Here is a 16,655-nt window from a genome sequence, read left to right as displayed (position 1 = left end):
GGCCTAGAGCAGTATTTTAATTGGCTCTTGATAGTCTAGTGTTGAAGGACGGAGTATGAGGAAGCTCTGAGACAAGTGTGACATAGTTTTTGCAAACAGTAAACCTGAAGGCTAGTGCAGCAGATGCTGTACTTAGCTCTTGCACTTTTCTCCAGAAGGGAAAGCACTTGTGTTGCAGATGCACTGTGTGAAGCCAGTGTGATACTACAAGTGTCTGTCAAAGTAGTTTGTTGTGAGGGGTGGAAATGAGTTGTACATCTAGTTCTAACCTACTCAGAAAGTAAAGCAAAGCTTCTTTATCAGCATAAGCTGTCAGAGGGCTGTAGATCAAAGCTGAGCCCAGCCCTAAAAGAAGAATGACAAAAGATTCCAGTCAAAGCTGTCATTTGAGGATGTTGCATCTTGTGACTTTCTGCCCAAAAAGAGGAAGAGGCAGACCAGAAAGAAAATGAGGTAAATGCTAATGGACCTCATCCTTTCAAACCTGAAGATCTGTCATTGATTAAAAGTCCTTTAAAGTCTTACACTAGAATCTGCCCAAGGGAAGGGAGCGGGTTGCCCAGAGAGGAGCTCAGTGTATCAGAGATCCTTAATTTTACTGGTGTTCCCTGTTCATGCAAATCTTAACAGAACATGTTCAAGTGGAGTAGAAGCGGCACCAGTACAGGCCTGCAGAAGAGCACAGAGCAGTTCCAAAAGCATGTAGTTCAAAGGCATGCTGGACAGATGAAAGCTACTGAAATGGATACAATTGTCACATGTTAACAGGGGAGAAAAAAGAGTGAGTAAACAAGATTAACTCAGTAGGATAAGGATATGTGATTGAATTGTCATCTAGTGTATCAGCGTGAAACGGTTTCCTGGAAATACCACATCAAAGCTAAAAACAATCCAGAACACAATGCAACATCTACTAGCATTTGGACCTGTTTCAGCAGTCAAGACTTCAAGGGCAAAAAGGGGAATTCTGATCAGAGTGTCAAAAAGATGTTGATACTTGGAGGCTGCTGAGTTTCCAGTTTCTGCAGAGAGCAATGAAATCCCACTAAAACATATGGACCCTTGATTTGGTCTTCTACAAATATGTATTCATCTGCTCGGCTTGCTTGAGGGTGCTCGTCTCTGGTGGATGAATACCAGAAGAATGGAAATGCACACTGACATTTCATTACTGCTGTATTTATTGCTTTTAAAAAGTCCACAAGGAAAAAGCAAATTGTAGCCTCTGCTTTCAGAAGTGACTTTGGTGTTTTCATTATTATAGATAGTACACAGTTTGGGCAATGACTTTGAAAGCATTCTTTTTGTTCAGAAGTTGGGTTACTCAATGTACTCTAAAAATCCAGCCTTTAAAATTTTTCACCTTAGCACCCAGAAGTGTGGTCACCCTAAATCACACCTGAAGATTTGAAACGTGGTGAACATTTATGTCCTTATGCTTCTCTCCCTACCCTGTGTTCTTACTCTATCTGTTTATTTTGGAAAGTTATATGGATTCCGTCAAGGTCAGCTACGACCTTTGCATTTTCAGTCCTTCCCTTTTATCTGTCTTCCACAGAAGGGAAGGCAGACATGGGTCAAGTAATAGCTGTCACAATGTGCAACACCCTGTAAAGCTTGGTGCAGTTGGACTGGAGCTGACGACTGCTCTAATGGAGCTGTCATCTCACCCATGTTCCCGGTGCAGTGCTAGTGTGTGCTCTGAGCCGCACCCCTGCCACTCACACCTCATCTCGTGGGTGCGTAGAAGTAAAAGTCAAGCGATGGCTTGAAGACAAACTTCAAGGTTCCTGTCTGAGTCACCCTGGAAGTCTATGGGAGAGCGTATTTTTCCCAGATTCCATTCCCACTCAACCTGCTTTTGCCTGAGCCTCTCCCACTTCTGTTTAGAGGCTGCTTTTGGCTTAAGGATATGCTGCTGCCCCTTGCTGTCATGACCACAGAATGATGAACAGACTGGGAATATGTAACCAGGCTTTTTTGTATGAAAGACAACGGGACTAAAACTAATTACAACTGAAACATTAAAGCATAGTTATCACTAGCTTTGCAGGCAGTCCTCTGAGACTCTGTGAACATGTGCATTTGTATGTAAGGGCTTGAATGCCATACCTGGGAATAGAGAGGAGGATTTTATTTTTATTTAGTGGTGGTTTTTATGAGAACAAAGGACTGAGTTCTTCCACCTTTCTCGGCCATGGGAGGGGTTCATCTCATCTAATCTAGCCATGGGAAGGGTGAATGTCTAGGCATCTTCACAGGATGACTTGGCCCCCTTCGAGGTGTGGTTTCATGCTCACATTTAAGCAGTCTGGGTCCCCATTGCCATGCTTGCACTGATGAAGATCTCACTGCAAATAAATCTTCTTTTGTTTTGTTTTGTTTGTTTTTAAGTTTATTAGCTTGTTCAGTTCCTCAATCTGGATGGCTGCCCAATCCCCAGCCACTGCTTCTGGCATGAAAGCAGGTGTGGGAAGAAGCAGCAGGAGCAGGGAATGAGAGTGCCTTTTCAGCACCTGCACAGACTTCCATCAGTTTAAGCTGGCTGTGAGCCTGCACTCTGTAGCGGATGGAGTGAATCATCTGGTCACAGTGCCTTTCATCGTCTGTCAACTAGAGAAGACATCTACACAATTAGCTTAGACAAGATTCCTACCTTTAAGGTTGCTGAATTGGGCTAGGGTAAATTCTCCCATAAATTTAGGTATATTTTCATGCAAGCAGACATCCTGGGGGGACCAGAGTCTTTGAATGGACAGAAGCTCATCCATCTTCATTTCCCCAAAGCACGGTAAAAATTTGGGAGTTAGCATTGGTAAGTCACTTGAGCACGGAAAAGTCCTGAAGGAATTCAGTCTTTTAGGTTCCAAGGTCACTTGGAACAGGATCTGATGAGTAAATCACATCATGTAAATGCAAATTCATGATCCTGATGTGGTGGATAAAGCAAAATACAGAAAAGCTATTTTAAGTATACACCATGCTGTGTTTGAACTGTATGAGTTAGGATCCTGTAGTAAAAAAATAGCGTGCAATGAAGTGGATCTTGGTCAGTGTGCATGTGCTCAAAAAAGAAAATATGTTTAGATGTGTAATACATAACAGATTTGTCAGTTCTCTGACAGTTTTATCCATGTTTTGTATATGGTTGACAGATGTTTGATATTTATCTGTGCATAATTATTTAAGTGTGCCCTGGTGGCCAAGAAGGCCAATGGGATCCTGGGGTGCATTAGGGGGAGCGTGGCCAGCAGGTGGAGGAAGATGATCCTGCACCTCTACTCTGCCCTGGTGAGGCTGCACCTGGAGTGCTGTGTCCAGTTCTGGGCTCCCCAGTTCAAGAGAGACAGGGAACTAACTGCTGGAGGGGGCCCAGTGGAGGGCTACGAGTGACTAGGGGGCTGGAGCATCTCCCTGATGAGGAAGGGCTGAGAGAGCTGGGCCTGTGTAGCCTGAGGAAGAGAAGACTGAGAGGGGACCTTATCAGTGTCTACAAATATCTTTGGGCAAGTGTCAGGAGGATGGGCCAGGCTCTTTTCAGTAGGGCCAAGTGACAGGGCAAGGGGCAATGGGCACAAACTGCAACACAAGTTCCATCTGAATATGAGGAAGAACTTCTTTACCTTGAGGGTGACAAAACACTGGAGCAGGCTGCCCAGAGAGGCTCTGGAGTCTCCTCTGGAGCCATTCAAAACCCGCCTGGACATGACTCTGTGCAAGCTGCTCTAGGAGAACCTGCTTTAGCAGGGGGTTGGACCAGATGATCTCCAGAGGTCCCTTCCAACACTGACCGTTCTGTGATTCTGTGATATTTGTGTCTTGTCATAAAGTACTATGCTGCTGGGTTAAAGAAGTATACCAGCCTTCACTGACAAAGAAAAACATCATGTGCCAAGACTTTTTTCTCCTAGACCAGTTAAGAAGATTATCTGTTGACGCTGGTGGGTCTGTTGCACAGATAGATGGATAGGCACACAGTTTACTGTCTTTTGAAAGTCAGCATATAAGCACTGAGTGCCTGGAATGATCATGGGCTTGTATGCCTGCACCAGTAAAATAGTTAAAGAATTACTGGTATAAAGTGTGTTGTGAACAATGGAGAAATAATACACGTTATTTTTCCTTTTTCAAGGTGTTCATCTTTACTATGTTGGTGGAGAAGTTTACGCCGAATGTGTCAGTGACAGCAGTATTTTTGTGCAAAGCCGCAACTGTAACTACCAGCATGGTTTCCACCCAGCCACTGTTTGCAAGATCCCCAGTGGCTGTAGCCTCAAGATCTTCAACAACCAGCTCTTTGCCCAGCTGCTTGCTCAGTCAGTCAATCACGGTTTTGAAGTGGTGTATGAGCTGACCAAGATGTGTACTATTCGAATGAGCTTTGTTAAAGTAAGTTTTCATTGTTTTCTCTTGCATTTCTGAAAAGGCAAATCACATCACTTGCTAGCTTTGGTGCAAAACTGGACCCCATCAAATCCTTCCCAAGTGGGGATTTAGACACCCAGTTTGCAAATAGCAATTCAGACTGCCTTTTTTCCAGTATTGCCTTAAACTTCTAGGTGCTTAAAATCGGTAGCTTTTGTGGTCAACCTGGAAGTGTCTTAGATTCCAAAAATTAGGCATTCCGTAGGCTTTTTGTGGAAAATAAGCAGAGATTGTGTGGCAGTGTTCCCCTATTGATTGCATAAAAAGGTCAACTTGGAGGGGCTTAGCAACATGTAAATGTTGTAGCACATATCTTAGGCAGTCGTGATCTCTCCTATCGTTACTGGTTTGCAATAGAGCTTGGTAGAGCCATAGATCTGAAAATAATGTCCTTGTATCTCTATTCTAATTTACAGTATAGTCTGGTATGTATAGTCTCAGTCAAGGAACACTGAGTCCTCCCTCAGCCCCCACTGAACTTGCTGGGAATTGTTGTTGTTTGTCACCTGCCTGATCCCTGGCAAGACATTGTCTTAATTTCTAATGACATCCACTCTGGCCAGCCACACGACGAGAAGGGCTTCTTGGAAGCAGAATACAAAACCCAAAAGCGCATGTGACCTTCCCCCTCTTATCTGGAAGAGACAGGAGGCCACCAAAGCCATTACTGTTCCCATGTCTTCCATATCTGAACTTTGCAGTCTGACTGCTCTGTGTGTGGTGTATTGGTCTTTGTGGGAGTTTCTTAAATCTTCTGAATGGCCACCTCACCAGAATGAGATCTCTTGACTCCTTTTAGTACTTAGGATTTACTTAGGTGCCATCATAGCACCTAAACACCAGAGAATGGTGAGTATTTCAAGGCTGTTTACAGATGGGCTACGACTTCCTATAGTGCTGCTGGGGAGAGCTGGCAGCAGCGTTCAGCCTGCAAACTAGAGAAGTTGCACCATTAAAAGCCAGTTGGTCCTGCTAGGTACCATAAGAAGTGGCTGAGTATGTCTCTTTGTCTTGCAGATTTGGTTCTATACAAATGACTGAATCAAGCTGATTGAATTCATGTCAAAGATACTGCAAAACTGCTTGAGGCTCGAGCCCAGTAACCCTATGTTCTGCAAAACAGATGTGTTGAGTCCCACATAGCTTTCTGGTCTGACTCTTCCCAGCCATCCTTGGGGACTTGTCTCCTTAACTCTCTGAGAACATTAAAAGTACCCTGCAACCTCTCCCAAGAGTCCAAGGCAAAATCTCCCTGCCCACGACCATGCTGTTGCTTTGGTCTGGGGAAGGGATTGACATCTTGTTCACACACAAGCATTAGGGGGAAAAAAGAAAGCAAGAAACCCAACAAACAGCTTTTTCTTTAATGGAAGACATGAATGGGCATGTTGTTTGTAGAGGCAGTGTAGCCAGTTATGCAAAATTTTCATTATCTCAGCAACTCAGGGGCAGCCTCTTTGATGTGTTATCTGCCTTCATGCCCAGCGTGGCAGCAGAAATGGTGGTGTTAATGCACTAAATAATGCTGCTGCCGTATTATCACCTTGCTTTGTTGAAACAATAGCAGCCACTGTAGTGCCTCAGGTACCAGAAGACCAGCGCAAGGAGTTATTTTGAACCCTTTCCCATGACCTTTGGAAAATGGCTATGCAAATCTCATCTAGGTTCTTCCTTCCTTCCTGGCCTGTAAAAACTCTTTCCTGTAATCAGTCTTCTCAAATTATTTCTCTCCAAAGGTGTGAGCCCTGATGTGTTCGGTCTGGGGACAGGAATGCCCTGGGTATTGGGTGTGCGCTGCACAGAGGAGCATGTTGTCACAGCCACGCACCAAGAGTTCCCAGGTGCAGGACAGACAGTCTTGTGGCTTCTCCCCTGATTTGTGTCCAGATGCTGCTGGTCACCTACAGCCCACAGGGCAGACAGAACCCAAGCGCTCAAGACTGCCTCCTACCCCACCAATGCTTGAGCTACCAGCTGGGAGAAAGGGATGGGGTGGGGACCAAGACATGACAAACTTGCCAGGGCTGTATCATCTTTTGGAGGCAGGACACGGTCCCATGGGTGATGAAGGTCCTGTCCCCTCTGATACCCTTCCTGTGCCCTCGGAGCAGCTGGGAGGAGCTCAGCCCTCAGGCAAATGTGAGTATCAGTTTTACTCACATAAAACTGTTTGTGAGACAGTTTTATGTGAGTAAAACAGTTTCCACCCACAGAGCACTGCTGCTGATAACCGAAGCAGGGTGGCCGTTGTCTCCCTCCGCAGCAGCGGCATCGCCCCTGCGGCGAGCTCCAGCCGGCAGCGTGAGGCGGCGGCAGCGTGGCGGCTGCCAGCAGAGGGAGATGGCAGCCCACCGCCGGCTGCCCGGCTCCTCCGAACCTCCAAACCCGCCAGGTTGCGCTTGCAAACCTGGAGTTTCTGGTCCTCCGGATTTTCTGTTCCGCCAGTCAGCAGAGGTGCACCAGCACCTGCCCTTCTGGCCGTGTTCCTTCACTGCAGCTGAGTCCTTAAGACTCCACAAACTCAGAAGTTTGACAGTGCTGATTTGAAGGGTGGCATTTTGTGCAAGTATTTCCAGAACATTAATCCGAGGTGACTGCGAACACAGGCCCTTTCTAGCCTGAAAAGTGCTCTGCAGGTCAGAAGAATGCTGCCTGTTTGAGAGCACTCTTTGGGCTTCCGTGGGGCTCTTGTGCTTTCTTCCCCCTTTTCTTCATTAAGCAGAAATGGATTTTATCCAGACCACTTATTATGGCACCTAGTTTTGGTGTTAATCCTAGTTTTGCAGCTGATAGTCTGGAGGAGTGGGTTCTAGCAGCCTCGGTTGTCTGCGTTGGTCAGCACTCTACAGTTTAGGTACCTTTAGGCAGGCATCAGTCTTAATATGCCTCTGTGTCCTTTTTTCATGACAAGACTGTCAACCTGCCTGACTAGCATAACGATAGGTAAGGCTCAGCTTCTCTGAGCAGTGGCCCACAAGTGAAGAGCCTCATCCTGCAGCGGGATGGCGTTTTGCACGTTGCCCTGCAGAACTCCATGTTCCGTTCTGGCAGTGAGACAGCCGGTGAGCTGTGAGACTGCACTGTGACTTGGATGCCTTGCAAAGCTGTGGAACCAGGCTGCCTGCTTAACGAGCAGATACTGTGCCCGCTCGAGGCACGGGAACTGCTGGTTCGCTTTTCTCCCTGCCAGCACCACATCCCCATCTTCTGTCAGGTGCTCCATATCCCTTATCTCTCCAAAAGAGCTGAAGAAGTTACTGCAGGACTTCCCAAAGCAGACAGCCAGGAGCTCCCATGGGAAAAGAGGACATGTTCAAGGATAGAAAACCTACAGAAAATGTGTATACATAAGTTGGGTATGGCACATAGGAACCTTGCTGGGAGTTTGCAGGGGTTCAGATAAATACCTGTAACTGCTAGAGTCTCAGACTCGTAGGATGCATTGCTACCAATAAACGAAGCAGAGCCCAGGATCGTTCCCAGTTCCTGTTAAAGTGTTATGACAGGGCCTGGCCTGCTTTTTGTCTGTGCCAGACAGCAGTCTGGCAGAGTTTCCTGGGCACGTCTCTGGGGTGCGAACAGCAGGGACCATTCCTCACGGGCTGTTTGCAGGCAGCCAAGCTTGGAAACAGGCCTTTCCATGTCAGTTGGTCTCGGCACCTGGAAGTGTGACTGAGCACTTTTAATTTAATAGTACAGAGTCCCTGATAGCTGTGGTAACAATGACTTTAAAAAGGAACAAAGCTTCTAGAGAAAACTTATCCTTAGGACAAAGCATTACATCTTGGGAACCTGTGTGATGGGTTACCTGTAGTTGTGTTAGACTGACAGCACTGCAGTTGTGATTTAATGTTGTTTTTTTAAATAAACACTCACTTTTTGGTCCTTTGATGCTTTTATAGGGCTGGGGAGCAGAGTATCATCGCCAAGATGTTACAAGCACACCCTGCTGGATTGAGATCCACCTGCATGGACCATTGCAATGGCTGGATAAGGTGCTGACACAGATGGGCTCACCTCATAACCCCATCTCCTCGGTCTCTTAAGAATCATCTCTAGAATTCCCTTAGGATGGATGCTATTGCAGGCAGTGGCTTATAGGATTTCCAGTGAACAGAAGCTTCTATATGTAGATGTATGTAGATGTAAATATATCTATACATAGTCTACTCGCCTTTTTTTTTTTTTTTTTTTCATGCTACATTTTGTGGTTTCTAGTTACTCTGATGCCAGTACAATAAGTTTAGAAATTCAGGTATAGCATATCTGTTCTCTAGTACAAAATAAGCCAAATTCCTGCAAAAGTGTCAAACATGTCCTGTGAGCATCTTCATTCCCCAGCCGAGCCAGTAAACGGTGTGAATTCTTAGCACTTTCATGCAGATTCAGAAACCTGGCTGTAGCTGTTCCTAGTAGGTGAAATTCACCCCTCTGCAGGCAACCAAAGTCAGATCTCTACACCATTTATATCCGTTTTACATCCTAATTTCAGGTCTAAAAGAGGACCTTAGGTGGTGCACAGGACTTATGCATAGAGATGACTTTTATCCAGTGAACTGAAGGACTAAACTGCAATTCCAGTCTGTCTCCCTACTGCAAAGCACGATGGGACAACAGGTCCTCTGAGGAGCTGAGGCACCCCTGTCTCCCGTAGGATTTAGTAGGAGGAGAGATCCCCTTGGGATACGTTCAGCACTGGAGCCTTATCAGAGCATTCTGGACACATCCAAATAGTCTGATACTGTTAACACAGTAGTGTACGGTACTGCTACACTGAAAAGCAACAAGCTCCTGAGAAAAAGGGAAAAAATAGAATTTGAAATATATACCTGTAAGTTTAAAAACTAATTAACTTCCAGTGCTTTTTTGCAAAATACATACATACTTGCATATGTATCCGGCATGTAAACTGAATCCTATCCAATATACAGTATTGATGTAGTTTGTTTTAAAGTTAGAACTGTCTGTAGTTAGACTACTGTGCTAATATCAAGGGTACGTCTAAAAGGGACTTAACTGTGATCCAGAAAAGGGAAATGAAGTGTGCATTGAAGAACCAAATAGTGACTTCATCATTTGTGTTGGGATAGTCTCTGTACTGGGAGCAGGAAGCCCCATGCTCACAGGATGCCATGAGAAGGAGGTAGGAGTCAGCCACGTCCACCCGCTGTGCTGGGGCAGCGCTTAGGATCCCACTGCAAAGCGCAGGTTTGACAGAGGGGGCTTCCCTGCCAGTCACTTTGGACATCCCCATGCACGGTTTCTCACCTTAGACACAGGCTTCATCATTTGCAGTGTTTTTGCCTCGCCTGTAGAGGATGGCAAGGCAATGTAAGCCACAAACAATCAAAGAGTGAATCTGCGTGCAGAACATACTTTACAAGCTCCTTGTCTGTGGTCCTTCTGTAAGCAGGGAAACCTATTGTCCACACTCTCATCCACAGAGCCAGCCTTACAAAATGCTGTTCACTTGGAAACCTTTCCTGAGGAGGCAGGTGAAACTCTTATCACGCTTCGATGATCCCCATTACCTTGCGGAAAGGGTAGAGGACTATTTCTTTCCAGGCATAACAGTCCACTGAAAATTGTTTTGCTTTAAGGGTCAGAGAGAGTTGTAACTTCTCCAATCTCATTCCTCCTTAGAACACACCAGAAATACCCTGACAAGAAAAAAAAAACAAACCAATTTTACAGAATGTCTCTTTTCTTCTCACACAGTATCTGGTGCTACACATTTTACTGCATAATTAGAAGAGGATGCCTGAGATCTTGAGCTACATCACATATGCAAAGGAAATTACATTCACTTCAAGACTTTCGTGTGTTTTAGATGCTAGGTAATACCTGTTACAGGGTGGTAATTATGAACAGAGCAGAAGAATCAGTAAACTAGCAGGCTTACTTCATTCATGCGTCTTCAGCTGCCTGCAGAATTTGTAGGGCACAGAAGGATAAACTATCCAGTTTGAGCAGTAATAGCAAGTTGTATAGGAAATCTGAAAATGTGAAGAACCCTATTCTGTCACCATCTGACGTCAGCAGTGTCCCTGTAGGACAGGAAAAGCTTTACAGTCTCCTGCAGCAATGAAATCCAATAATGATGTTACACAGAAATTCCAGGCGTGCCATTTACTGTTCAGCAGACTTGAGAGAGATCAGTTTGGAAAAAGATGTTTCCCTCAGCTCCCTCTGTCATCAGTGTCACTGTACTGAGCATATACTTCATGTTTATTGCATCCTTTCTTCAGTAATTTCTCTGTGCTTTTTCATGACACTCATCCCTTTGCTTTCTCAGCAGCTAAGGACGGAGAAAATCACTTCTCCTGTCCAGGGTCTAGCTCTGTACTTTATCCTATATTCTTCCTTGTCTTTTAGGCTGAAACCTCTTTCCTCCTAATATATAGAGAAGCGTAGGGATTACTTTTAGACATTCCCAGCACTGTCATCTTCCTCACAGAGAGCAAAGCGGAGGTGTTCTGAGGTGCATCTGCTCTTGGGCAGCTCCAGAACCCAGTTTCCCACCAATGCTGTAGAGGAAAATTGGATGGCCAGTGAAGAGAAGCAGGTTCTTCTGGGGCATTGTTCGTTTCATCATAAGGCAGGTATTTCAAGTGAAATATGCTGCGCTCTGAGCATGCTTATGTCTTCCCATTGAGTATAAGGGGAACTCAGGGTCACCAGCTCAAATGTGGACTGCTGCATCAGACATATCCAAAATTAGATGAGGTGGGCCCCAGGGAAGATGTGGTGGTTTTCTCAGCCTAGTAATGATGCTTGGTCAGTGAGTGTCTGTGTTGTTTAAATGGAAGTTGGTAAAAAAGAGCAGTTTTTCCTTTCCTGTATGTCTACTTTTACAGTAATTCTCATACAAATAGGATTTAGCTTCAGTGCAGTCCACGCATCTCATTAAAGGTAGTCACCTTAATATTCCCATACTAGTAAGTGAAGAGGCATTTCTGGAGCATGGTTCTTCTGACCTGTTTAAAATGTCTGTATTAGGATGAGATGAATTTCAGCAAATTTAAATATTTGCTGGAATTTGGATCAAAGTGCCTGATTCTGGGCAATCAAAGCCAAGCGCCAGCTCAGAGTTAGCCTTTGGGAAGGTCGGTATCACAGTGTGAACTTACTTCCAATTTTGGTGGCCTCCAGGAACTTAGTGCACTGTATGAAGTGCTGTGCAAAGCCCAAGAGAAGGGAGAGCTCACATCCCAAGGGAGAAGTGGTAACAACGAATGAGGCAAACAAGTAAATTGGAAGATGACCCCTGCCCAGATGCAGTGATAAAAAGTAAGGCTAACAAACCATTTATTTCCCTTTCTTTTTGAACAAAGTCTCTCTTGCAGGCTTCTCTAGTACATGTGGATTAAATTTGGCTAAAAATCCAGGTTTCTCGTAAATTACAGCAATGTAACATTGTATCTTACTCTACTATCTCTCCCTTTTGGGAGGAGCTGTTTTCTGCTGAAAGGTCTTCATGAGCCTATCAACCTGTAGTCAATTTAAAGCCTTTAAATGTACTCATTAATACTCAAGCATTGGAGATAGTCTTCCTGAGACATTTAAAATTACTTAGAGGGAGACTACCTAGCTGAAGGCAGATTTTTTTCAATTATTTTTGAGCCATGAACAGTTCAAACCCTCTTGAAAGTTTCTGCAGAGACGTACCATGCATCAGTAGGCAGCAGTGGGAGTTTGGTCAGGCAGGGGCATAAAGCACATTCATCATGGTACGTAAGACCCTTGTTTTCCTACTAAGTGATCAAGAGGACTGCTTAATTGCTGCCAGTTCTTCAGCAGCGCCAGTATTAATGTGCCATTTGCATCCAGAGGTGATGGAGGCAAATCTAGCACCCTGACTGCACAGAGCCGTTCAGTGGCACTGCTGCTCTGACAGCTTGGTCCCCTGACCTCGCACTGTAACAGCTGATCAGGTGCGGTATAGAAGTGGCTGTAGCATTCAGAAGCACAGCGCGGGCTTTGCCTCCCCATCAGAGGCTACACCACAAGCGTCTTTACTCCTTGTGAGAATTTCATGGTGTGCTGTGGTCAGGCTGAAGGATAACGTATCAGCAACACAAAGGGGGAACTGTGGGCTCAGGTAACAGCTGGAGTCGAAGAAATTCTTTCTGTGTCTCCAGCAGGTACCGTGTCAAGACTTTCACCGCCCTGAGCAGCCTTCTGTGACTGGTCCCTGCCTTGAGCAGGGCATCAGAATTGATGCCCTATGGACATCCCTTCCAATATACATTATTCTGTGGGTCTGTGCTGGGATTCAGACAACTGGTTGCCACAGGCAGGAGCTCTCTGTTAATAGAGACAGTTACAGGCTGAAGCACATTTATCCTCATCTATTTCTGCATGCATTCAATGCAGGACAGAGTTACAAGGTATTAACGTTCCCTCAGCATAAAATCAACACTGCAAACATTTCTCACTGTAAACATCATCTCCACGACACAACTTTTAAAACGGAGAAAATCAGGCATTTGTGACTGTGACTACTTGATCTGCTTTTCTTGGCTTAAAATACTCAGCTGTAAGCTTTATGAATTAGAAAGTCTCACCAGTGACTGAGAGTTACACAAACAGCTGTATTTACAGAGGCAGCTCAGGCAGGGACTGACTGCTTCTTGGCTGGCTGGAAACAATTTATAAAGAAGCTTGATCAAGTTTAGTAACTTTGGAGAGATCTCAAGTATAAGGCCAATTTTATTGGCTCATTAGAGACATCTCTGGTGCAGCTATAGCTTTCAGGAATACCTGAGCACTACATAGTGCTCAGCACAGGAAAGAAACATGACATCCTCTGTACTACTCACCTCTCCCCCCAGCTCTTCATAACCTAACTTAGTAAAACCAAAACCAAACACAATAAAGAAAGATTATAATGAGTCTAGGGTAGAGTAATTAAATACCATTTTTCAAAGTTGAGAAGTACTGCCCAGAATTTATATTTATATCATCAGGAATGTGTTGAATGTAACATGTCCCATGTGCTCTCCAAGCCAGAGGTGAGAGCTGCTTGCTCTGGAGAAGCCCAGCGAGCTGGTTGTTACTTGAACATCTGAACCCAAGCCCTACTGGGTGAGTGCAAACCCCACTGAAGTTGAGAAGATTTTTATAGAGGACTTACAGTTCATGGTTGGTTTCAGTAGCCAGAGATGCTGAGAGGATGAAATAACTGGGGAGAAGGGAGCGTATGACCAGATATGCTCAGTGGTCATCACTGGAGGTATCAAGGCAGTACACGCTTGGGCAGCCATTGTGTTCACTAGAGCTTTTTACATTTATATCTAAACTAATCAAGACCCGTTTTAGGAGCTGCTTGGAGTACCACAGTCCTCAGTCTGGTGCTTCCCACACACAGCCTGGCTGAGTGTGCCAGCCTCCTGATTAAGCCATTAGATATGTTGGGGCAAACTGGTGGCCCACATGGTGCAGGGATTAGGCTCTGGTTGCAGTTGGGATCGCCTTGTGCCTCGCAGCAGGACTAAGAAGGAGTTCAGCTTTGGGGCAACTGTTCAAGGACACTGAGCACATCCAGTGTGTGCTCCTCAGAGAGAACTGCACTCTGAACAGAAACTGCATGACTGAAAGACATGGATTATACAGAGCGTCTACCTGGGAACTGCAATAAAGCAGCCCACTTCATGCATAGGTGGGAAATTGCAGTGCCTAAAGGAAGATGGAATCAGCAGGAGCCTTCACAGGGACCCCCTGTGTTATAAATCACATTTATAACAGGAACTAAGAATGGACAAGTGTGCTTCCCTGAGAGCGACTATGGTCAGGTCACTGTCAAGAAAGAGCCTGGCAGAGCTGGTCCCATCTTGCAGTGGGGAGAGAGATTATATGAGACTTTAGATCTGTGAATAAAAAGCTTCTCAACCTGGAGGATTCATTGTAGTCACTGAAACAGGACTTCTTCCTAATGACAGCTCTGGGACTACCTTTCTGCAAGGTACCGAAAGCCTGAGTGGGCATTTGGTCTTTGTTCAGTAGAGAGGAACCGCTTTGTGTCTCCAGTGCAGACAGACACTTCTGCATGTTGTGCACCAGCACAAAACACAGCCTTTGGTTTGTACCGATCATCTATTTATAGGGAGCTCCAGAATGATCAGGAGCAGCCAGAATCCTGTCACCTCTTCACCCCTGGGCTTTCCAAACAGCTTGCCCAGGCGTGCCTTACATTATATTGCCATACTGATGCCATACTTCCCTGCCAGGGAGGTAGGGCATATGGGAGTCCTGTCAAGGGGACACCTCCACTTGCACCTGGGCCATGCTTGCAAACTTGGTGCCTGTACAAATGATGAATCTCATTTGCAGGCCATGTCTTATGGAAGGTAGGCATAACCACTACACCCTCCGGAGTCAGCTACTCTTCCATTATAGCCAATGTGAGCATTTGCAGCTAATTGTGAACAATTTTTAGATCTTCAGTCATAGTGTTTTTATTATCCATGGATGCTGCTATCTTATATTCTGTGTTAGTATTCAAATAATATTGCATATGAATAGCATAGGAAGAAATAGACCAACCAGTTAATAATTTTAAATACAGACCTCATCAGCAAAGAAAAGCTAGAAAAAAACCTGGTAAAGTCTGACCCCTTGCACTTTCACAGTAGTGAGCACATCATGTTTCAAAGTGGTTTTTTGATGCTAAAGTGTGTGTTAAATCTTATTCACAGTTATGTCCATGAGATGCTTTGCAAACGAGAGCAAGGGAACAAACATAATAATGAGCAGAGATAATGCACATTCAGACAAATTTTCTTCACTTACTCAAGCAATTGGAGTTTTTATTTATAATACTCATTAAATGTACCGCAGCATACTTTCTGCAGATAAGTCAGTGTCAGCAATTTAAACCCTCATTTCAATATTGCCTTTGCAATATAAATGGGGCTGAGAAGTGAGACAAGAAGGTGAAGAAACAAGCCTTTTTGTGTGGATCAATGAAGCCATAAGGTTGCATACTTCTATGCAGTCAAGGGGCCAAAATGGTGGATTCAAGCAAAGTGTGGCGTTACGTATGAGCTATTGGTCTGGTGCAGAAAAGCACCATGAATCTACATAGATTTAAGAGTGTTGCTTCTGTCTATGAACAATTCTGACCTCTCTCCTCCACCAGAATCAAAGCAAAATGTCAGCACTATCCAAAAGGAAGTATTATTCACAGGTAGTGATACTCGGTAAACCAGCGTAGATCGCTGTATAGAGAACACTCCCTGGACTCTTTGCCTCTTGAGAATGAAAAAAACTCCTACATGCTTAGTTTCAGGAGCCTGAGAGATCAGGGCAGCGCAGAGTCCTCTGATCAGCCCCAGAGTACTCTGTCCCATGCCCTGTCGTATCAAGAAAGATAACTCAACTGCTAATGAAGTGGACATTTTCACAAGCATTCCTCCTGCTGCATTTGACTTGAGGCATTCTAAATCTAACATATTTAGTCTGATGTTTGAACAATACACTTTTTAACACACTCCATTTTCTTTGGCTGGAATTATTCTATTGTAAAAGGGATTATTCATGTCTTGTGTTTTACTGTTAATAAAGATATTTCTGATTTAAGAGCCCTTTCCCTTGTTGTCTCCCATTTTTCACTTTGAAAGAGACTGGCCCTGGAAAGCTGTAGGTCCCAGCCTGATCACCAGTGACTTTGTGAACCAGAGCATTTAGAAAGCCTTTATTCATACAAGTCAGTCTTAGGCAAGAGGAATATGCAATTTCACTAAGTGAATAATGGGATGAAGCAACGCTTCCAGCAGAATGGGATGCTAGACACTGTAAAATGGATTGAAAATTAATACAGCATAAAATCTGCATGTTATAAAACACGTATCCCTCACTGTCCTGTGGCAGAGTTGAAGACTGAAGAGGCTGGTTCAGCTTGCTTTTGAAGGAGACAGCCCTGATCCAGAAGCCCTAGCTGTTGACCAGACTGGCATTAGTGGGAAAAGAGACTTGCAGCTGCACAGGTCTGGAGCTGCTCAAGGAAAGAGAGAGATACAGTGAGAATGTACTGTTACAGAAGCCAGGTTTTAACGTTCCCAAAATTCAGATTTTGTTCTGCAGTAAGAGAAGCAAGGGAGTAGAAGACATAATGGTTTTGGAGCATGGACACTGCTGGTGACTTAGGAATCCCGTCTGACACTCAGCCCTAACAGACCAGGCCTGTTACCCAGCTCATCTCCAGATATCTGCACCAGCCTGTCAGGTAC

The 16,655-nt window shown here is 44.8% G+C and overlaps 2 protein-coding genes across 3 annotated transcripts in view; one reads left to right on the top strand and one right to left on the bottom strand.

The window, feature by feature from the left end:
- The window catches only part of SMAD9 (SMAD family member 9), a 43,337-nt gene extending 27,332 nt beyond the window's left edge, over positions 1-16,005 (top strand). For both annotated transcript variants that reach the window (XM_055701936.1, XM_055701935.1), the window contains exons 6-7: positions 4,133-4,389; positions 8,328-16,005. In XM_055701936.1, coding sequence (XP_055557911.1) covers positions 4,133-4,389; positions 8,328-8,471 — 401 coding nt within the window. In that variant the 3' untranslated portion in view covers positions 8,472-16,005. The remainder of the gene's footprint in view (positions 1-4,132; positions 4,390-8,327) is intronic.
- Positions 1-16,655, bottom strand: part of RFXAP (regulatory factor X associated protein) — a 249,236-nt gene that overhangs the window by 221,186 nt on the left and 11,395 nt on the right. The gene's annotated exons all lie outside the window — the stretch shown is intronic.

This window comes from Falco cherrug, chromosome 2, assembly GCF_023634085.1.
Source record: "Falco cherrug isolate bFalChe1 chromosome 2, bFalChe1.pri, whole genome shotgun sequence".
In the NCBI taxonomy this organism is placed as follows: domain Eukaryota; kingdom Metazoa; phylum Chordata; class Aves; order Falconiformes; family Falconidae; genus Falco; species Falco cherrug.
The sequence above is the reverse complement of the archived record's forward strand: the minus strand, read 5'-3'. Positions and strand labels throughout refer to the sequence as shown.